Source organism: Neoarius graeffei, chromosome 1 (assembly GCF_027579695.1).
Source record: "Neoarius graeffei isolate fNeoGra1 chromosome 1, fNeoGra1.pri, whole genome shotgun sequence".
NCBI lineage: Eukaryota > Metazoa > Chordata > Actinopteri > Siluriformes > Ariidae > Neoarius > Neoarius graeffei.
Genome location: NC_083569.1, coordinates 86928125 through 86951787, shown reverse-complemented (window position 1 = coordinate 86951787; position 23663 = coordinate 86928125). Strand labels below are relative to the sequence as shown.

Sequence of the window (23663 nt, the reverse complement as noted above, 5' to 3'; positions counted from 1 at the left end):
TCTGGAATTAATTGACGAATGTTTGTTTCTTTGTTTGTTAAAATAATGGACCTGTTTTCTCCTCAGAGCTTCAGAAGCAGAAGCAAAAAGCAGGTAAGAATGAGCTTTTTGTCCTTTTAAAATCACACTGATTAATTAATTGAAGGAAACTTAAAGGTGTTGACTTCAAAGTCATCTGAAATTTTCAGGGTTTTTTTTAATCGTGCATGGCATTTTCCTGTGTCTTGCGAGAACAAGATCACGTGGATGAGATGTGATCATTCTGATGCGCTAAGGCGCTGTTTACACATACCCAGGTATTTTTAAAAACGCATATTTTCTAAACTCCGTTTTCCAAAATAACTTCGTGCACACAGCTGCGTTTTTTTTTTTTAAATTACGTTTATATTGATCCGCATAAATACGCTGTCAAGAGCTGTTAAACTACGCGAGTGTGTGTGTGTGTGTGTGTGAGTGAGTGAGTGAGAGAGTGTGTGTGGGGGGGGGGGAGAGAGAGAGTGTGTGTGTGTGTGTGTGTGTGGGAGAGAGAGAGAGAGAGAGAGAGAGAGAGAGAGTGAGTGAGTGTGTGTGTGTGTGAGAGGTGTGTGTGTGTGTGTGAGAGAAGTGTGTGTGAGAGGTGTGTGTGTGTGAGCAGGGGCGCCGCTAGAAATCTTGGGCCCTATGAAAGATTACAATGTAGGCCCCCCCCCCGGTAAAATTTTCAAGCTCAAGCAACTGAATTTGAAGTCTGTTTTTGACTGGCACTTCTACTTTACTATGCATGTGATCAGCTACCTATCAAGTTTAGGTGATACAATTATTTGGCATATGAACATTTTAAATGCAGAACTGTCAGAATTAGACTGAATAGACTGTTGCCTTAAAATGAAAATTCCATGATATATATGGAAGATATATATATTTTCCTTTTATGAGCAACTATTATTAGGCCACTCAGTAGCCTATGGAGTTCATTCAATCCAAATGTTTGTGTTGAGAGAAATTGCATGCATCGCTGTATCAGTATGGATTTATAACATTCTGTATGCACATTATGGATACTCCAGAGCCCTCCAGCAAACATCATCAATAATCAGGATTACAAAATGTATTCCTTTGTTTCCTCCATTTATTGACTTATTGTATGTGATCAAATGTACGCCTTGATGAATAACTACACTAGTTTTTTGATACAATTACAGAGTGCACTGCAAGAAATCCACTAAGTGTTTTTGGTTTCTTTTAGGCATCACACATTTATTAGAAAACACAGCAAATGTTCAAATATTCAAGTTAAATACTTAGCAACAGTATCAATAAATCCACGCATGAACAATAGCAATGATCTCTATGACCACAGCTAATGTGCAAAATATTAAAGTTAAATACTTAATATCAACAAATCCACACATGAACAATGGCAAAACACCTAGAGTTAATTATACAATAAAGATACCTATGGAAAAAGGTGATTTTTTTTTCACACAGTGTGATATCCGGACTTCATAATTTATCACACCTGCTCCTGCTTAGCAACTTCTAGAATGCACACCTCTGTTGCACACGTAGAAAAACTGCCAGCTGCTCTAAGCTGCGCTAATAGCGGCGCTGCGCACACACGGAGCTACACATTTCACGCGTCCCGCGCCCAGAATCAGACTGTACCATTAGTAAAAAGGGTGGAGGGGTGAAATGACTATCATAAATAATTCAAGAAAAATTTTATAGCAAATCATAACCATGTATAATTTGCATATTTTAACAGATGAAATGAAATATTTTATTTCAAAAACTTACACAAGGCAATACTATTAAAATAATATTAATATCCCTCACAGGGCCCCCTGTCAGTGCCAGGCCCTTAGAATCGTCCTAACTTCCCCCCCCTAGCGGCGCCCCTGTGTGTGTGTGAGAGAGAGAGAGAGCGTGTGTGTGCGCGCGCGCGTGTGGGAGAGAGAGAGAGAGAGTGTGGGGGGGGGGAGAGAGAGAGAGTGTGTGGGGGAGAGAGAGAGAGTGGGGGGGAGAAAGAGAGAGTGGGGGGGGAGAGAGAGTGGGGGGGAGAGAGAGAGTGGGGGGGGAGAGAGTGTGGGGGGGAGAGAGTGTGGGGGGGGAGAGAGTGGGGGGGGGAGAGAGATTGTGGGGGGGGAGAGAGAGTGTGGGGGGGAGAGAGAGAGTGTGTGGGGGGAGAGAGAGAGTGGGGGGGAGAGAGAGAGTGTGGGGGGGGGAGAGAGAGTGTGTGGGGGGGAGAGAGAGAGTGAGTGTGTGTGTGCGTGTGGGAGAGAGAGAGAGAGTGAGTGTGTGGGAGAGAGAGAGGTGTGTGTGTGTGAGACGCTGGCGGTGGTATGGTCGGGCTCTTTTGGTCACCAGAAGCTCCGCAATTGCTGCCCTCCGAGCCCTAATGCGTCTCTGCTGGTCAATGAGCTTTATTCTCAAAAGCAAACAGGCGAATATAGCGCTTAATAACAGAAATGCTGCTACTCTGAGTGTTTCCATGCTTGTCATATGTACAATGGTCGCTCTTTTGTGGCGCGAAGATTGCCTAAAACTCCGTTTTGGTCTCTTTACACACAAACGCAAAACGGAGTTTTCAAAAAATCTCCACTTTTGCCGGGGTTTTTAGAAAGAATCGTTTTCAGAGGAAAAAACTCCGTTTGTGTATAAACGAAAGGCACAAATGAAGGCAAAGGTCTGCGTTTTTAAAAATACCCGGGTATGTGTAAACGGCGCCTAAGAGTCACTTTTCTCCATTTTGGAACTGTTTTCCTACTTCTTGAGGTAAACAGTACGGCCCCACGGAAACAGACGAATGTGAGGAGCTGTTTAATTAGCATAACTATGGAACTTCGTCACACCAAGATCACACAGAAAACACTGAGGCTACATCCACATAATGGCAACGAGATTTAAAAAAAATATTGCGTCCACATGGGCAACGGATCAGTAAAATATCAGGTACATATGGCAACGCAACGCTTGCTGAAAACGATGCAATACACATGCCACACCTCTACGTGCGCTGTAAGACGGTCCCATCGGAGACACCAGAACAATAGAAGAAGTACGGCGCATGCGCATAAACCCCTTCTTCTACCCGGCGTCATAGACATATAAACACAGACGCCGCATTGAGCCTGGTGGCCCGTTGCTGGGATACGTCAGAGTGTCCGCCATATTGGATGTGGCAAATCTTCCCCGTAAACCAATGCAAGTAAATGGACTGAACTTCATAAAGCCCCTTTCTATAATAATGTTTACCTCGATGCCTTTTATTCACCCATTAAGACACACACGTATATATTTGGGAAACAAACAGGCATCAAAACAACATATATAACTTTTAATGTGATGGTTATAAATAGTGTGCGAAATACCCGTCAATATTCCGTGGGAGGTGTGACCTAAATTTCCTCAACATGCAGCAGGCCTATACCGGAATCAAGCTATCGGAAACTTTTTTTTTTTTAATTCCGCTGCTACTATCGTAGGCTACTAATGATATCTACACATCAAGGCATGTTTTGGAGCTCAGCAGGGATCGTGTAGAATAATGTGCTGTGCTTACGCTGCTGAAGCCGTGCCGTGCCCGCATCACTTTCATTAAATGCCGTGCAGATAGGCTATAAAATGTCTCCAAAAACAATTTTTGCAATATACAGTGCTATATGGAAAAAATTCAATTAAACCATATTACAATGGGATTGCTCCATGTGATTGCTTCACAGTCTGACATGCTTCCAATCTCTTCTATTTTTGAGTGTGCCATCACCATCTGACAGCTGGTGGTGAAATTGGTTGGGTTTCCTCTGAGTTGGAAAATTATCCATCCATTGAGTTCCCCAACATCTCAAACACCCTGGTGCTGCAGACATCATTCTACACAGAAAAACAGATGAAAACCTGGAAGAGCATGGAGGAGAGCAACTTTTTATATGTTGTTGGGTTAAGGATCTGGGGATCAGGACACTACAGTATAAATCCTGTATCATTTATGCCCGGGTAAGGAGGAATTTTGTGGCTTTTTGTACCCATCTTTGCGATGGTTGCTAGGACGCTACAAGTTTTAGTATGGGGTGTAAATAAACCACAGCCACTTGATTCTCAATTCTCCCTGCTCTTCTCTTACAGCAAACAATACATTTTTTTTTTATTAAAACAGAGAAAGTGCAATGAGAATAAATAAATGCTGCATATTGTCAAGATTGTGAGGACATCCTGATAAATAAAGTGAAGACATACAGTGGTGCTTGAAAGTTTGTGAACCCTTTAGAATTTTCTATATTTCTGCATAAATATGACCTAAAACATCATCAGATTGTCACACAAGTCCTAAAAGTAGGTAAAGAGAACCCAGTTAAACAAATAAGACAAAAATATTATACTTGGTCATTTATTTATTGAGGAAAATGATCCAATATTACATATCTGTGAGTGGCAAAAGTATGTGAACCTCTAGGATTAATAGTTAATTTGAAGGTGAAATTACAGTCAGGTGATTTCAATCGATGGGATGACAATCAGGTGTGAGTGGGCACCCTGTTTTATTTAAAGAACAGGGATCTATCAAAGTCTGATCTTCACAACACATGTTTGTGGAAGTGTATAATAGTACGAACAAAGGAGATTTCTGAGGACCTCAGAAACAGCATTGTTGATGCTCATCAGGCTGGAAAAGGTTACAAAAAAATCTCTAAAGAGTTTGGACTCCACCCATCCACAGTCAGCCAGATTGTGTACAAATGCAGGAAATTTAAGAACATTGTTACCCTCCCCAGGAGTTGTCAACCAACAAAGATCACTCCAAGAGCAAGGCATGTAATAGTCGGCGAGGTCACAAAGGACCCCAGGGTAACTTCTAAGCAACTGAAGGCCTCTCTCACGTTGGTTAATATTAATGTTCATGAGTCCGCCATCAGGAGAACTCTGAACAACAATGGTGTGCATGGCAGGCTTGCAAGGAGAAAGCCACTGCTCTCCAAAAAGAACATTGCTGCTCATCTGCAGTTTGCAAAATATCACGTGGACAAGCCAGACAGCTATTGGAAAAATGTTTTGTGAAGGATGAGACCAAAATAGGACATTTTGGTTGAAATGAGAAGCCTCATGTTTGGAGAAAGGAAAACACTGCATTCCAGCATAAGAACCTTATCTCATCTGTGAAACATGGTGGTGGTAGTATCATGGTTTGGGCCTGTTTTGTTGCATCTGGGCCAGGACGGCTTGCCATCATTGATGGAACAATGAATTCTGAATTATACCAGTGAATTCTAAAGGAAAATGTCAGGACATCTGTCCATGAACTGAATCTCAAGAGAAGGTGGGTCATGCAGCAAGACAACGACCCTAAGCACACAAGTCGTTCTACCAAAGAATGATTAAACAAGAATACAGTTAATGTTTTGGAATGGCCAAGTCAAAGTCCTGACCTTAATCCAATGGAAATGTTGTGGAAGGACCTGAAGCGAGCAGTTCATGTGAGGAAACCCACCAACATCCCAGATTTGAAGCTGTTCTGTATTGAGGAATGGGCTAAAATTCCTCCAAGCCGGTGTGCAGGACTGATCAACAGTTACCGGAAACGTTTAGTTGCAGTTATTGCTGCACAAGGGGGTCACACCAGATACTGAAAGCAAAGGTTCACATACTTTTGCCACTCACAGATATGTAATATTGAATCATTTTCCTCAATAAATAAATTACCAAGTATAATATTTTTGTCTCATTTGTTTAACTGGGTTCTCTTTATCTACTTTTAGGACTTGTGTGAAAATCTGATGATGTTTTAGGTCATTTTTATGCAGAAATATAGAAAATTCTAAAGGGTTCACAAACTTTCAAGCACCACTGTATGTATTAGTTTAAAATATGGAGACCACGATCAAACAGTAACCAAAAACACACCTGAGGACTGAAGCATCTCCTCAACTTCAGAACACCAAGAAATAACAGAAAATGGTGAGAAGAGTCATTTGCGAATCCAAGCAAAATAAATCAGAGGAATTTACCAACCTTTCCCAAAGTGATCACTGCAAACTGGAGTGTTCTTCGACTCTGTTCCCATCGATTGCAATGAAACATTAAAGAGCCACCTCTCTCATCGTCTTTTGATAAAATCCTTTGCTCTTTCACCCTTTATCACTTCACGGGGAACCCAGAAGAAATTTATCAGTTGCATGGTTTGTTCGATTTGAGCAGCCCAAAACAATGCAAGTGTCGGGCATTTTAACGACTAGCAAGGTGCCCCAGTGATAGTACCGCTTTGTAAACAGTGAGCTTCGCTGACCACCACTTCATGTCTTGCATATCTAATGAGGCGGATGTGATGTCAGATGCAAGCAACCTATAGATCCGTGAAACAAAAGAGGAATTTCTCTTTTCTCTGTTACTGTTTTCCTCATTTCTTTCTCTGTAAAACCAAAACATTAGGTGTATAACTCCATACTCGCTACCATGGAGTCGAGCCCACTCATTCTAAGGCTAAGATCGCTAAGCGCTAGCTAGAATAATTTAGTTATCTGTCCAGAAAAATGATGTCATCTAATCTTGCTCTATCTTGCAGTTGCACTCACTAGGCAGAATTTCCTTTTCTTTTCCGCTGGCTTTTAGCTGGAGGGAGAGTCGAGTCCGCCATGTTTGCCCACACTGACTTGTTTTGGTTAAAAGTAGGTCAGACACACCCCACAGTGGTCATGTGATATTGTTGCTCACTTGTGTTGGCAGTCTCTGGAATCGTAAAATGCGGGACAATTTTTATCTCGGCAAAACATTTACATACCGGATACACGGCGTGTGCAGCAGCAAAACATCTCCAAACTCCAACAGCAGCAGAAATAAAACATTTTAGCCAGAATTCAACTTTGTAGTCAGAACCTTGAACAGACCACATTATCCTGATCAAATATAATCACAAAGGTAACTGGGAGGTTGTTACACTGTTTGGGCCTCTGACTTAGAGACACAGTTTAACATGGTGAAGGTTCATGAGAAGGTGCAGATCAGAGCAGAGGGCAGAAATTACAGCTCCTTCTCATGATTAATGAAATGAATGCTACCAGATTATGGGCAGCTCAGGTCATGTATCCAGATTTGGACAACAGGAAGTAAACAGGAAGGAGGTTTATGGAGTGAAATCAGTGTTAGCAGAACCCGATATTATACTACATTTTATTACGACCTGAATTCTTGAAACCAGAATTTTTGAAACCTTGAATTTCGTAACCTAAATTTTCAGTGTCAGAATTTCAGATGGTTTAATTTAGGACAAATATATTCAAATATCTTAAGATTCTCACACTCAGTTTTCAATCATCACGTTTACACATTTCTTTTCAAGCATTACAAATTCAGGTTGAGTTTCTACTGACTCTGATTTCACTCCATCGAGGGTTCTGTAAGAAGAGCAGAGACACAAACACATCACTCACAATACATTAAATGACTTGTTTTCTACCGGAGTCATAACTGACCTGTAACATCATGTTCCACTGTGTGAAGTGTGCTTCATCATTTAACAAATATAGAACATCAGAGGATACTTACATTTCATAACCGCAATCTGATGTGTTGTTCATTTACTTTATCATTATATTACACTGCTTCATCGATTTATACTGAATTTATACAGAATACTCAAAACTATTTTCTCTGTTTCAGCCTCAGAGCTTCAAAAGGAGAAGCAAAATGCAGGTGAGAATAAACTGTCTGTGTGTGTGTGTGTGTGTGTGTGTGTGTGTGGGGCCGGAAAGGAATTTCAGTAAATACACAAATTACTGATATGAATGATCATTTTAACATAGAACATTAGCTCTGCTGTACACTACATGGCCAAAAGTATGTGGACACCCCTCCTAATTCAGCTGTTTCAGCCGCACTCATTACTAACAGGTGAATAAACTCAAGCCCATAGGTGTACAATCTCCACAGACAAACACTGGCAGTAGAATGGGTTGGACTAAAGAGCTCAGTGACTTTAAACACGGCTCTGTCAGAGGATGCCGCTTTTACCACAAGCCAGTTTGTGAAATTTCTGCTCTGCTAGATTTGCCTCAGTCAGCTGGAAAGATATGTTCACACTCACGAGCAACAAAGCAACAGGCAGCCATTCATGTTCTCTATACACACGTGAGACAGAGCTGCGATTTCAGCGACAGTGACAATGCAACAAGCAACATGCGAGTTTACATTTTCTCAACTTTATACAAATTAGGTATGCAGTGGTAAATCCAAACAACTGGCTCAAACGATTCCTCAGACTAATCGTTTGGGACACGTAGTACAATATTTTTTTTCTTTCCTGCCTCATTTTATTTCCGACCTGCAATTAGTTCCTATGTACTGCTTAACTAAACTAAAATGGGGGGGACCTCTTCACAGTGGATTCAGTTTAACCTGTCCTTTAGGATTTCTCATTAAACCTGTATCGAGACATTACAAACAAAACTAGCTGGTACAGTTAGCTTCTGTTGCTAGTGTGTGTGTGTATATAAATATATATATATATATATCATCTCATTATCTCTAGCCGCTTTATCCTTCTACAGGGTCGCAGGCAAGCTGGAGCCTATCCCAGCTGACTACGGGTGAAAGGCGGGGTACACCCTGGACAAGTCGCCAGGTCATCACAGGGCTGACACATAGACACAGACAACCATTCACACTCACATTCACACCTACGGTCAATTTAGAGTCACCAGTTAACCTAACCTGCATGTCTTTGGACTGTGGGGGAAACCGGAGCACCCGGAGGAAACCCACGTGGACACGGGGAGAACATGCAAACTCCACACAGAAAGGCCCTCGCCGGCCCCGGGGCTCGAACCCAGGACCTTCTTGCTGTGAGGCGACAGCGCTAACCACTACAGCACCGTGCCGCCCCTATATATATATGAGTGATTCCACGCTTATGGGTACTGAAATGGGGACATGAACTTATTCACCTAAAACCATTTCTTTTTTTACCATCAGGTCACAAAACATTTAATCTTTAATGAAATGTTAAAAGATAACTTTAATTTTCTGAGATGTCATAAAAACATATTTATATGCCAAGGTCAAGCCTATGAGTTCCAAAATGATGTCTGTTACATTACTTCTGTTACAATTGTCCATCTCGCGTCTGTTACAAATTAATTACAATCTAGCTATATACCATGTTAATCTTATTGAAAGAATGTGTATGTTTATTCTACTACACATGTTTATTAATTATATTTGCTAAAACATCACCTTCCTATGTTTCAAAAAGTAATTCTACATTGTTAAAATTGAGAATATATATGTCCACAACACTTCTGTTACGTTCTGACTTTGGCATATAAATATGTTTTTATTACATCTCAGAAAATTAAAGTTATCTTTTAACATATCATTCATTAAAGATTACATGTTTTGTGACCTGATGGTAAAAAAAAGAAATGGTTTTAGGTGAATTTTTAAAAATAAGTTCATGTCCCCATTTCAGTACCCATAAGCGTGGAATCACTCATATATATATATATTTATTTATTTCATACGGACAGATGGACATTGTACAGTCAAAAGCCATCAAAAATCAGGTCGATGCATTCCCATATTCTCTTAAGTATGGAGCTCTGTTCCGCTAATACAAAAATGCATGTTATACAGCATACAACAAACACACAATTCGCACAATTCTCACTTTTTTCCACTTTGATAAAATGTTACAATTAAAAGTATATTTTCAATACAAGTAAATCATATCTTGGAGTAAATTGTGTGCTGGAGGCGACATTTTGTTCAGGACTCCTCATTGGAGCTGAATGGACGGTACACACCCACCGGCGACAACAGTAGTGCTTGCTCCATCCCCACAAGAGACAAAATACAAGTGACATGAGTGACTTGTGACATCAGGGGCCATAGGGCTAGTGTTATTACTGTGAATCGTCAAGGAGCAACAACAGTTCAAGCACGAAGTGACAGTCCACACAAACTCCCAGAGCAGGGCTGCTGAGTGCTGAAGCCCGTAGTGCAGAAAAACCCTCTGCTGCATCACTCACTACAGAGATCCAAACTGCCTCTGGAAGCAACATCAGCACAAGAAATGTGCATCAGGAGCTTCATGAAATAGGTTTCCATGGCCAACAGCTGCACACATGCTTCAGATCACTATGCGCAATGCCAACCTCATATTAACACCCATGGTTTTGGTATGGGACGTCCAACAAGCTCAGATACAGGAGGTGTGATGGTCAGGGGTCCACATACTTTTGTTCATATAGTGTATATAATATTATACATATGAACCCATTCATGTGTTCAACACCACATTTTTACTCTCTATAAAATGTATAATCATGAAGTAGAAATCTCAAGTTCAGTCAAGTGAAATCTGGTTTTATTCAACACGTACAATGAACACCATGGGAAATAATAAAGGCTAAAGTCCTTTCCCGCACCATATGGCGCATAGGGCGGCGCCGATCTCTGTTTCTGTAGCCCTCGGCCTCTTGCCTGTTACATAGCTAGGGTTACAGTGGGGGGCTAGTCCTCTGGTAACCGCGAGAGTTTGGGGAAATAATAACAGTGTATTAAACAAGACAAGTATGTCTTGTCTCGAATTTGAACTTTTGGTTTGTAGTGTAAATATTATTCACATGGTGCACTACACACAATTTTGTTATTGAATCTAATTGTATTTGTTGAAAATAATTGCTGCCAGCTGAAACATATTAATGACCTCAGTAATTATCCGATCAAAGGCTCTTAAGCATTTACTAATTTAAATCCAAACTGTGACTTTTTTTTGTCCTGGTAGTGTATTTGATGATTTTCTATCATATTGTGCAGCAGTAAGGCACTGTGTGATATTAAATGTGGTAGTGATTGTGCTGAACTCGCACTAACACTGACTCAGTAGTGTTTTATCAACCCCTTCCCCTCAGTACCCAGGACTTATAGAGACACAGTTTAACATGGTGAAGGTTCATGAGAAGGTGCAGATCGGGGCAGAGGGCAGAAATTACAGCTGCTTCTCATGTTTAATGAAATGAATGCTACCAGATTATGGGCAGCTCAGGTCATTTATCCAGATTTGGACAACAGGAAGTAAACAGGAAGCAAACAGGAAGGAGGTTTATGGAGTGAAATCAGAGTCAGCAGAACCCGATATTCTACTACATTTTATTACGACCTGAATTCTTGAAACCAGAATTTCTGAAACCTTGAATTTCGTAACCTAAATTTTCAGTGTCAGAATTTCAGATGGTTTAATTTAGGACAAATATATTCAAATATCTTAAGATTCACACTCTCAGTTTTCAATCATCACATTTACACATTTCTTTTCAAGCATTACAAATTCAGGTTGAGTTTCTACTGACTCTGATTTCACTCCATCAAGGGTTCTGTAAGAAGAGCAGAGACACAAACACGTCACTCACAATACATTAAATGACTTTGTAACAGTCCATGTAGGTGGGTGGAGCACAGAAGGACGGCAGGACAGAACGGAGTTCCAAAAACTCTTTTTATTTGCACTTTTCAGTCGCAAAACCACACTCTCCCAGCCACACGCATACACACACACACACACACACACACACGTCATCTGGTTGGGGAGAGAGAGCCCCCTCTGCTCTCGCTCTCTCTCCTTAAATAGGGCGCGGTCACTGGGAAGACACACAAACACATTAATTAACAACAGGTGTAGTGATTCTGCCACTTAACTTCCCCGACTCCGCCCTCCTGTCACAGACCGATGCTAGACCACACCCCCGCTGCCACATACCCCCACCGCCTGACTCAGGCCGGGCAGCTGTCCGGCCCGCAGCCGACCCCCCCCTTGACGGGAGAGGAAGTCCGCCACGACCATCTGCGCCCCCGGCCTGTGGATCACCTTGAAGTTAAAGGGTTGGAGTGCCAGATACCAACGGGCAGGGGTGCCGCCAGAAATTTTGGGCCCCATGAAAGATTAGAATTTTGGGCCCCCCAACTTTGCCCACCCTCGTCACAATTGCACTATTGTCATTATTTGACTTTTGATAGCCCATGGACCTTGAGTTTGTGACTTTGTTATTACATTTTATGTATTAACCTACCAGGGACTAGATGAAAACTGGTCAGTGACTAATTTTGGTGCATTTACAATCACAAATGAAAATTCAAGATTTTGCCACATGCCTTCTTGTGCTAGGACAATTGGTAGTGAAATGTGTGATGTGACTGCTCTATCCCTCTTTTATGTGTGCTGCGCTTTCTCCAGCTCCTCAATTTGAAACCAATGGTTTAGAACGTGTGAACATTCCACACACATAACCATGTCAAACACTTGACTGGTGTCCGTTATTAGCAACACTTTAATCTAGCAAACTGTATATGGTGCTCGCTCATTAAAAACTTCAATCCTAAAGCATTTATGGGTTGTATTGCTGCTTACCTCCTTCTCCAAAGGGGGGTTCAGTGGTTTGGTAGGGCGGAGGTCCCCCTGAGGCTGAATCTGTGCATATTTAGGGCACCCCATTAGTTATGAAACTGGTTATTAGCACTAGTTATTAGCACCAGCATAACGTAATATTTCATCTTGTTTATCATACAAGTCAGTTCAGTTATTAAAATGGAAAAAATGTCACTGTACAAACTGTAAAAGTGTTCTCTTGATAGGCTAATCCAACCACGTTCATGCTGTTCATTTACCATTCGCTAATATTTTGAACACACATGAGCGATAGCTACCTTTCTTTGGGAAAAACGGAGTGACCAGTTGCCTACCTCTCCAGTCCCTCTCAGCTTTCAGCTGCCTTTCTTTACGTTTTTGACAGCCACTCTTCATATTTAGCGATCATAGACTGTACGCACTCCACTGCTGGCTGGCTGGCTGCTGCACCGCGACACAGCAGCAAGTAGCGTTGCACTGATCAGCACACAGATTTAACGCATCACGCTTCTACCAGAACTGGACTGTACCATTTCGCAAAAGGGGGAGGGTTAAATGACAATATGTTGAAGAACTCAAGAAATAGACAACCTTGTTCAATTAGCTCATTTTACCAGATGGAATATTGCATTGTTATTTCAAAAGTCTTATTAAAATCATTAAAAGCATATTATCAGCCCCTTAAAGGGCCCCATGGCAGTGCTGGGCCCCTAGAATTGTTCTAACCTTTCCCCCCCTGGCGGCACCCATGCCAACGGGTGATCCGCGCATTGGCATCCTTCATGCGGTGGAGCCACTGGAGGGGCGCGTGGTCCGAACAGAGGGTGGAAGGGCATCCCAGCAGGTAGTACCGGAGGGCAAGGACCGCCCACTTGATCGCCAGGCACTCCTTCTCGATGGTACTGTAGCGCCCCTCACGCACCGACAGCTTGCGACTAATGTACAAGACGGGGCGATCCTCCCCCTCCACCTGCTGGGACAAAACGGCCCCCAGCCCTCTGTCCGACGCAGCCGTCTGCAACATAAAGGGGAGAGAAAAGTCAGGGGAGTGTAAAAGTGGCCCCCCACACAGTGTAGCCTTAACCTTAGAAAAAGCCCGCTGGCATTGCTCCGTCCACTGGACCGGATGTGGTGCCCCCTTTTTAGTCAGATCAGTCAGCGGGCTGGTGACGTCCGAATAATTGGGTATAAACCTACGATAATAGCCAGCCAGCCCCAGGAACTGTCTCACCCCCTTTTTGGTCTTGGGCCTCGGGCAGGCCGCAATCGCTGCAGTCTTGTTAATTTGGGGACGCACCTGCCCGTTGCCCAAGTGGAAGCCCAGATACCGTACTTCCACCCGCCCAATCGCACACTTCTTCGGGTTGGCCGTGAGACCCGCCCGCCTCAGCGACCTAAGGAAGGCCCTCAGGTGTTGTAGGTGCCGCGGCCAGTCATTACTATAAATAATGATATCGTCTAAGTACGCGGCCGCATAGGTGGCGTGGGGGCGGAGGACCCTGTCCATCAGCCGCTGAAACGTAGCGGGCGCCCCAAACAGCCCAAAAGGAAGTGTGACAAATTGGTGTAAGCAGAACGGTGTGGAAAAGGCCGTTTTTTCCCGGGATAATGGAGTCAAGGGGATCTGCCAATAACCCTTTGTTAAATCCAGTGTCGAGTAAAAACGAGCCGTGCCTAGCCGATCGAGCAACTCATCAATACGAGGCATTGGGTACGCATCGAATTTAGACACCGCGTTGACTTTTCTATAGTCCACACAGAACCGGACCGACCCGTCGGCCTTGGGTACCAAGACCACCGGGCTGCTCCAGTCACTGTGGGACTCCTCGATGATGCCCATTTCGAGCATGGCCTCGAGTTCTTCCCGAACCACCTTTTTCTTGTGTTCGGGTAACCTGTAAGGGCGGCTACGCACTACCACCCCCGGGGGCATCTCAATGTCGTGCTCTATGAGGTTAGTGCGGCCGGGCAGGGGCGAGAACACGTCCGAAAACTCGGTCTGCAACTGGGCAACCTCCGTGAGTTGGGTCGGGGAGAGGTGGTCTCCACAGGGGACCGGAGAGGGACGTGATGCTAATGTTCCTTTTTGAACCTCCGGCCCCAGCTCTGCCTTCTCCGGAACCACTGACACCAACACCACGGGGACCTCTTCGTTCCAGAGTTTGAGTAGGTTGAGGTGGTAAATCTGTAGCGCCCCACCCCTGTCCGTTCGCTTCACCTCATAGTCGACGTCCCCGACTCGCTGTGTGACCTCAAAGGGTCCTTGCCACTTGGCGACTAATTTGGAGCTGGATGTGGGCAACAGTACGAGTACTTTCTCTCCCGGTGCAAACTCTCTAAGGCGCGTACCCTTGTCGTACAGGCGGGTTTGCCGTTCTTGGGCCTGCCGCAAATTCTCCTGCGTTAGGTGTGTGAGTGTGTGGAGTTTTGCGCGCAGGTCAATAACGTATTGAATTTCATTTTTGCTTGGTGAAGGTCCCTCCTCCCAATTTTCTCGCAGCACGTCTAAAATGCCGCGCGGCTTACGCCCATATAATAATTCAAACGGGCAGAATCCCGTGGAGGCTTGGGGGACCTCTCGCACTGCAAAGAGCAAGGGTTCGAGCCATTTATCCCAGTTACGCGCGTCCTCACAAATTTTTTAATTATGTTTTTAAGGGTGCAATTAAACCGTTCCACTAAACCGTCCATTTGTGGGTGATACACGCTGGTGCGGATCGGCTTAAAACCTAATAACCCATACAGTTCGTTCAGTGTTCGTGACATGAACGAGGTGCCTTGATCAGTCAGAATCTCTTTCGGGATTCCAGCTCGGGAGATGACGCGGAAGAGCGCCTCCGCAATACTGCATGCTGAGATATTGCGCAGAGGCACTGCTTCCGGGTATCGTGTTGCATAGTCCACCAGAACTCATGTAAAGCGGTACCCTCGTGCTGACCGATCTGATGGCCCGACGAGATCCATCCCAATTCTTTCAAATGGGGTCTCAATTAATGGAAGAGGGCGCAAAGGCGCTTTTGGAATGGCCGCTGGATTTACTAACTGGCATTCGCGGCATGCCGTGCACCACCTACGGACATCGCCGCGAATCCCCAGCCAATAGAATCGGGCCATTATTCGGGCTAGTGTTTTATCCTGCCCTAAGTGTCCAGCCATGGGATTAAAGTGAGCCGCCTGGAATACCAATTCCCGGCGGCTCTTCGGAATTAAAAGCTGCGTGACACGCTCTTTAGTTTGAGTGTCCTGCGTCACTCGGTCTAACCTATCCTTCATAATTGCGAATTAGGGAAAGGACGGGGTGGCGTTCGGCTGGAGCGTTTGACCATCGATTACTCTCACTTGGTCAAAAGCATGTCACAGAGTCTCGTCTCGCGATTGTTCTAATGGGAAATCCACGAGGGATTCCCCAATAGAGAGAGGAGGAACCGGCGGTTCCTCACTCTGACGCGGAGATGATGTAGACGGCTCTGCGACAGCTGCTCCCGCCAAAGCAGCACCGGGACCTCCCCCTGTTAAATGGCAGGACCCACTCTTTATTAGGCGCGTCATTAAACCCCGAAATCCCGGCCAATCAGTCCCCAAAATTAGAGAGTGGGTAAGGCGGGGATTAACTGCCGCCTTCACTATAAATTTTTCCCCTCTGAAAATAATGTGGACTGACACCAAAGGGTAGCGGTGAACATCCCCGTGCACACACAACACCTTCACCCCTTGTGCTCCCCCCAATGCCTCGTTTTGAACCAGGCTTTGGCGAATTGAGGTCTGATTACAACCAGAATCCACCAACGCCTGATATGTAGCCCCTTGGATACTCACCCGTATGCGATATGCTCCGGCCCGATCGAGGGCGGCCTCTGCCGCGTCGGGGATCCGAACCACCGCGCCCACTTCCATTGCCGTGCACTGCTGTTGAAGGTGGCCCGGCTCCCCGCAGCGCCAGCAAACCGGCCCGGGCTTTCCCTCTGCACCGGTGATCTGGGGCTCACTCACCTGAGGTGGGGGAGAGACAGACATAGACATAGAAGGGAGAAATGGGAGGGCCCCGCGGGTGCGGCGGGCCGGCTGGGGTGGTGCCGGCCCCCGCCTCCGCGGAGGGGGAATGGGTCGAGGACGGGACACAGGAGGAGGGGGGGAGAGAGAGAGAAGAGGAGAGAAGAGATGCCGTCATCTGCTGTCCTGCCGCCGCGACAGCCGCCAAATGGTCCTCCGCCAGCTCGACTGCTTGATTCAGCGACGCTGGGCGGTGGCACCGGACCCACTCCGCGGTTCCTGCTGGCAAGCGCGCGACGAACTGTTCCAACGCCACCTGGTCGAGGATTCCTTCGGCGTCGCGGTTGTTGGCCCTCAGCCACCGCCAGCAGGCGTCCCGGAGCTGCTGGCCAAACGCGAACAGCCGGCCGACTTCCTCCAAGCGCAGCGCGCGGAAGCGCTGGTGCTGCTGGTCTGGAGTGCGCCCCACACGCTGGAGGACGGCCCGGCGGAGGTCCGCGTAGGCCAGCCGGCGGTCGGCGGGGAGCTGTAGTGCGGCCAGCTGTGCTTCTCCCGAGAGCAGGGGGAGGAGGCGCGCCACGCGCTGCTCCATCGGCCACCCCGAGGCTTCGGCGATTTGCTCAAAGAGTGTGATGAACGCCTCGGGGTCATCCTGCGGGCCCATCTTGGTGATGGTGAGGGGAGACGGGCCCGCGGTAGGGGCGCTGGTGGGCCCCGCCGACGCGAGGAGGTGCCGGAACGCCTGGCGATCTTCTTGTTGGGCCAACACCAGGGCCTCGAACCGCTCTTCTTGCTCCTTTCGGAGGGTGAGTAGCGCCTGGTGCTGGCTTTGCTGGGCCGTGGCGAGGGCGTGGATCAATTCCGCGAACGGGGAGGACTCCATGGGTCTGGGAGGCTGCTGTGCTCCAGTTCCCGGGTTTCAGCACCACTGTAGCGGTTCAGTGTTCGTGGGTGGAGCACAGAGGACGGCAGGACAGAGATCAGGTTTGACAGGTCATTTTATCACACTTTTCAGCCTAATAATTATGTGCACTTTTCAGACACACACACGTTCAGCAAGCGCCCCTCTGCTCCTGCTCTCCCTCCTTAAGTAGGGCGCGGTCACTGGGGAGACACAAATACAGGTTAATTGCTCTCAGGTGTAGTGAATCTGCCACTCACCTTCCCTGACTCCACCCTCCTGTCACAGACCGGCGCTAGACCACGCCCCCGCTGCCACATCGGGCTAGTGTTTTATCCTGCCCCAAGTGTCCAGCCATGGGATTAAAGTGAGCCGCCTGGAATACCAATTCCCGGTGGCTCTTCGGAATTAAAAGCTGCGTGACTCGCTCTTTAGTTTGAGTGTCCTGCGTCACTCGGTATAATCTATCCTTCATAATCGCGAAGTAAGGGAAGGACGGGGTGGCGTTCGGCTGGAGCCTTTGACCATCGATTACTCTCACTTGGTCAAATGCATGCCACAGAGTCTTGTCTCGTGACTGCTCTCATGGGAAATCCACGAGGGATTCCCCAATAGAGAGAGGAGGAGCCGGCGGCTCCTCACTCTGACGCAGAGATGACGTAGACGGCTCTGTGACAGCTGCTCCCGCCAAAGCGACACCGGGACCTCCCCCTGTCAAATGGCAGGACCCACTCTCTATTAGGCGTGTCATTAAACCCCGAAATCCCGGCCAATCAATCCCCAAAATTAAAGAGTGGGTAAGGCGAGGATTAACCGCCGCCTTCACTATAAATTTTTCCCCTCTGAAAATAATGTGGACTGACACCAAAGGGTAGCGGTGAACATCCCCGTGCACACACAACACCTTCACCCCTTGTGCTCCCCCCAATGCCTCGTCTTGAACCAGGCTTTGGCGAATTGAGGTCTGATTACAACCAGAATCCACCAACGCCTGATATGTAGCCCCTTGGATACTCACCGGTATGCGATACGCTCCAGCCCGATCGAGGGCGGCCTCTGGCGCGTCGGGGATCCGAACCACCGCACCCACCTCCATCGCCATGCACTGCTGTTGAAGGTGGCCCGGCTCCCCGCAGCGCCAGCAAACCGGCCTGGGCTTTCCCTCTGCACCGGTGATCTGGGGCTCACTCACCTGAGGTGGGGGAGAGACAGACACAGAAGGGAGAAACGGGAGGGCACCGCGGGTGCGGCGGGCCGGCTGGGGTGGTGCCAGCCCCCGCCTCCATGGTGGGGGAACGGGGAGAGGATGGGACACAGGAGGAGGGGGAGAGAGAGAGAAGAGGAGAGAAGAGAAGATGCCATCTGCTGTCCTGCCGCCGGGACAGCCGCCAGATGATCCTCCGCCAGCTCGATTGCCTGATCCCGCGATGCCGGGCAGTGGCACTGGACCCACTCTGCAGTTCCCGCTGGTAAACGCGTGACGAACTGTTCCAGTACCACCTGGTCGATGAGTCCCTCGGCGTCGCAACTGTTGGCCCTCAACCACTGCCAGCAGGCGTCCCGGAGTTGCTGGCCAAACGCGAACAGCCGGCCGACTTCCTCCAAGCGCAGAGCACGGAAATGCTGATGTTGCTCCGGGGTGCGTCCCACCCACTGGAGGACGGCAGGGCGAAGGTCCGCGTAGGCCACCCGGCGGTTGGCAGGGAGCTGTAGCGCGGCCAGCTGTGCCTCTCCCGTTAGCAGGGGGAGGAGGCGTGCCGCGCGCTGTTCCACCGGCCACCCCGAGGTCTCTGCTACCTGCTCAAAGAGCGTGAAGAATGCCTCGGGGTTGTCCTGCGGGTCCATCTTCGTGAGGGTGAGGGGGAAGGGCCCGCGGCGGTGGAGATGGTGGACCCCACCGACGCGAGGAGGTGCCGGAATGCCCGACGATCTTCCTGTTGCGCCAGCACCAGGGCCTCGAACCGTTGTTCTTGCTCCTTTCGGAGGGCGAGCAGCGCCTGGTGCTGGCTCTGTTGGGCCGTGGAGAGGGCGTGGATCAGGTCAGCGAAGGTGGAGGACTCCATGGTGCTGTTGTCTTCTGTGCTCGGGTCCCGGGTTTCGGCACCACTGTAACAGTCCATGTAGGTGGGTGGAGCACAGAAGGACGGCAGGACAGAACTGAGTTCCAAAAACTCTTTTTATTTGCAATTTTCAGTCGCAAAACCACACTCTCCCAGCCACACGCACACACACACATAAGTCATCTGGTTGGGGAGAGAGAGCCCCCTCTGCTCTCGCTCTCTCTCCTTAAATAGGGCGCGGTCACTGGGAAGACACACAAACACATTAATTAACAACAGGTGGAGTGATTCTGCCACTTAACTTCCCCGACTCCGCCCTCCTGTCACAGACCGATGCTAGACCACGCCCCCGCTGCCACAGACTTGTTTTCTATCGGAGTCATAACTGACCTGTAACATCATGTTCCACTGTGTGAAGTGTGCTTCATCATTTAACAAATATAGAACATCAGAGGACACTTACATTTCATAACCGCAATCTGATGTGTTGTTCATTTACATTATCATTATATTACACTGCTTCATCGATTTATACTGAATTTATACAGAATACTCAAAACTATTTTCTCTGTTTCAGCCTCAGAGCTTCAAAAGGAGAAGCAAAATGCAGGTGAGAATAAACTGTGGGGGGGGGGGGGGGGGGCTGAAAGGAATTTCAGTAAATACACGAATTACTGATATGAATGATCATTTTAACATACAACATTAGCGCTGCTGTACACTACATGGCCAAAAGTATGTGGACACCCCTCCTAATTCAGCTGTTTCAGCCGCACTCATTACTAACAGGTGAATAAACTCAAGCCCATAGGTGTACAATCTCCACAGACAAACACTGGCAGTAGAATAGGTTGGACTAAAGAGCTCAGTGACTTTAAACATGGCTCTGTCAGAGGATGCCGCTTTTACCACAAGCCAGTTTGTGAAATTTCTGCTCTGCTAGATTTGCCTCAGTCAGCTGGAAAGATATGTTCACACTCACGAGCAACAAAGCAACAGGCAGCCATTCATGTCTCTATACACACGTGACACAGAGCTGCGATTTCAGCGACAGTGACAACGCGACAAGCAACATGCGAGTTTACATTTTCTCAACGTTATGCAAATTAGGTATGAAGTGGTAAATCCAACCAACTGGCTCAAACGATTCCTCAGACTAATCGTTTGGGACACGTAGTACAATATTTTTTCTTTCCTGCCTCATTTTATTTTATTTTATAACCCTAACCTGCAATTAGTTCCTATGTACTGCTTAACTAAACTAAAATGGGGGGGGGACCTCTTCACAGTGGATTCAGTTTAACCTGTCCTTTAGGATTTCTCATTAAACCTGTATCGAGACAGACACACACACACACACACACACACACACACACACACACACTGTTTATGGCACTGCCCAACAGCGGTGCTCCCGATTAGTGTAAAATATGATTGTAGAGTTATTTTTTCAAAATCAAATTAAAAATAAGCACTGGGAGGAAAAATCAGTATTATGTAAATAAAGATACAAATCTCGTTATCTGGTGGTCAAGTGTTCATGAGATGTTCATACAGACAGATGGACATTGTACAGTCAAAAGCCATCAAAAATCAGGTCGATGCATTCCCATATTCTCTTAAGTATGGAGCTCTGTTCCGCTAATACAAAATTGCATGTTATACAGCATACAACAAACACACAATTCTCACTTTTTCCACTTTGATAAAATGTTACAATTAAAAGTATATTTTCAGTACAAGTAAATCATATCTTGTTGTAACTTGCGTGCTGGAGGCGACATTTTGTTCAGGACTCCTCCTCATTGGAGCTGAATGGACGGTACACACCCACCGGCGACAACAGTAGTGCTCGCTCCACGCCCACAAGAGACAAAATACAAGCGACATGAGGGGACTTGTGACATCAGGGGCCATAGGGTTAGTGCTATTATTGTGAATCGTCAAGGAGCAACAGCAGTTCAAGCACGAAGTGACAGTCCACACAAACTCCCAGAGCAGGGCCGCTGAGTGCTGAAGCACGTCTCATCTCATCTCATTATCTCTAGCCGCTTTATCCTTCTACAGGGTCGCAGGCAAGCCGGAGCCCATCCCAGCTGACTACGGGCGAAAGGCGGGGTACACCCTGGACAAGTTGCCAGGTCATCACAGGGCTGACACATAGACACAGACAACCATTCACACTCACATTCACACCTACGGTCAATTTAGAGTCACCAGTTAACCTAACCTGCATGTCTTTGGACTGTGGGGGAAACCGGAGCACCCGGAGGAAACCCACGCGGACACGGGGAGAACATGCAAACTCCACACAGAAAGGCCCTCGCCAGCCCCGGGGCTCGAACCCAGGACCTTCTTGCTGTGAGGCGACAGCGCTAACCACTACACCACCGTGCTGAAGCACGTAGTGCAGAAAAACCCTCTGCTGCATCACTCACTACAGAGATCCAAACTGCCTCTGGAAGCAACATCAGCACAAGAAATGTGCATCAGGAGCTTCATGAAATAGGTTTCCATGGCCAACAGCTGCACACATGCTTCAGATCACTATGCGCAATGCCAACCTCATATTAACACCCATGGTTTTGGAATGGGACGTCCAACAAGCTCAGATACAGGAGGTGTGATGGTCAGGGGTCCACATACTTTTGTCCATATAGTGTATATAATATTATCCATATGAACCCATTCATGTGTTCAACACCACATTTTTACACTCTATAAAATGTATAATCATGAAGTAGAAATCGGAAGTTCAGTCAAGTGAAATCTGGTTTTATTCAACACGTACAACTAACACCATGGGAAATAATAAAGGCTAAAGTCCTTTCCCGCACCATATGGCGCATAGGGCAGCGCCGATCTCCGTTTCTGTAACCCTCGGCCTCTTGCCTGTTACATAGCTAGGGTTACAGTGGGGGGCTAGTCCTCTGGTAACCGCAAGAGTTTGGGGAAATAATAAGTGTATTAAACAGGATCCTACAAGTATGTCTTGTCTCAAATTTGAACTTTTGGTTTGTAGTGTAAATATTATTCACATGATGCACTACACACAATTTTGTTATTGAATCTAATTGTATTTGTTGAAAATAATTGCTGCCAGCTGAAACATATTAATGACCTCAGTAATTATCCAATCAAAGGCTCTTAAGCATTTACTAATTTAAATCCAAACTGTGACTTTTTTTGTCCTGGTAGTGTATTTGATGATTTTCTATCATATTGTGCAGCAGTAAGGCACCGTGTGATTATTAAATGTGGTAGTGATTGTGCTGAACTCGCACTAACACTGACTCAGTAGTTTTATCAACCCCTTCCCCTCAGTACCCAGGACTTATAGAGACACAGTTTAACATGGTGAAGGTGCAGATCGGGGCAGAGGGCAGAAATTACAGCTCCTTTTCATGTTTAGTGAAATGAATGCTACCAGATTATGGGCAGCTCAGGTCATGTATTCAGATTTTGACAACAGGAAGTACGTAAACAGGAAGGAGGTTTATGGAGTGAAATCAGCGTTAGCAGAACCCGATATTATACGACATCATTTTATTACGACCTGAATTCTTGAAACCAGAATTTCTGAAACCTTGAATTTCGTAACCTAAATTTTCAGTGTCAGAATTTCAGATGGTTTAATTTAGGACAAATATATTCAAATATCTTAAGATTCACACTCTGTTTTCAATCATCACATTTACACATTTCTTTTCAAGCATTACAAATTCAGGTTGAGTTTCTACTGACTCTGATTTCACTCCATCGAGGGTTCTGTAAGAAGAGCAGAGACACAAACACATCACTCACAATACATTAAATGACTTGTTTTCTATCGGAGTCATAACTGACCTGTAACATCATGTTCCACTGTGTGAAGTGTGCTTCATCGTTTAACAAATATAGAACATCAGAGGACACTTACATTTCATAACCGCAATCTGATGTGGTGTTCATTTACTTTATCACTATATTACACTCCTTCATCTATTTATACTTTTATATAGAATTTACACAGAATACTCAAAACTATTTTCTCTGTTTCAGCCTCAGAGCTTCAAAAGGAGAAGCAAAATGCAGGTGAGAATAAGGGTCATTCCACAAAATCGGTATCTTTTCAACTTTGAAAAATTCATCTCATCTCATTATCTCTAGCCGCTTTATCCTTCTACAGGGTCGCAGGCAAGCTGGAGCCTATCCCAGCTGACTACGGGCGAAAGGCGGGGTACACCCTGGACAAGTCGCCAGGTCATCACAGGGCTGACACATAGACACAGACAACCATTCGCACTCACATTCACACCTACAGTCAATTTAGAGTCACCAGTTAACCTAACCTGCATGTCTT

General features: G+C 46.3%; 1 protein-coding gene across 1 annotated transcript in view; it reads left to right on the top strand.

Moving 5' to 3' along the window:
* LOC132885420 (butyrophilin subfamily 1 member A1-like) overlaps nucleotides 1-7666 on the top strand; it is a 56213-nt gene extending 48547 nt beyond the window's left edge. The window contains exons 6-8 of the mRNA XM_060920085.1: nucleotides 67-93; nucleotides 3735-3975; nucleotides 7630-7666. Coding sequence (XP_060776068.1) covers nucleotides 67-93; nucleotides 3735-3975; nucleotides 7630-7666 — 305 coding nt within the window. The remainder of the gene's footprint in view (nucleotides 1-66; nucleotides 94-3734; nucleotides 3976-7629) is intronic.
* The last annotated feature ends 15997 nt before the right edge of the window (nucleotides 7667-23663 follow it).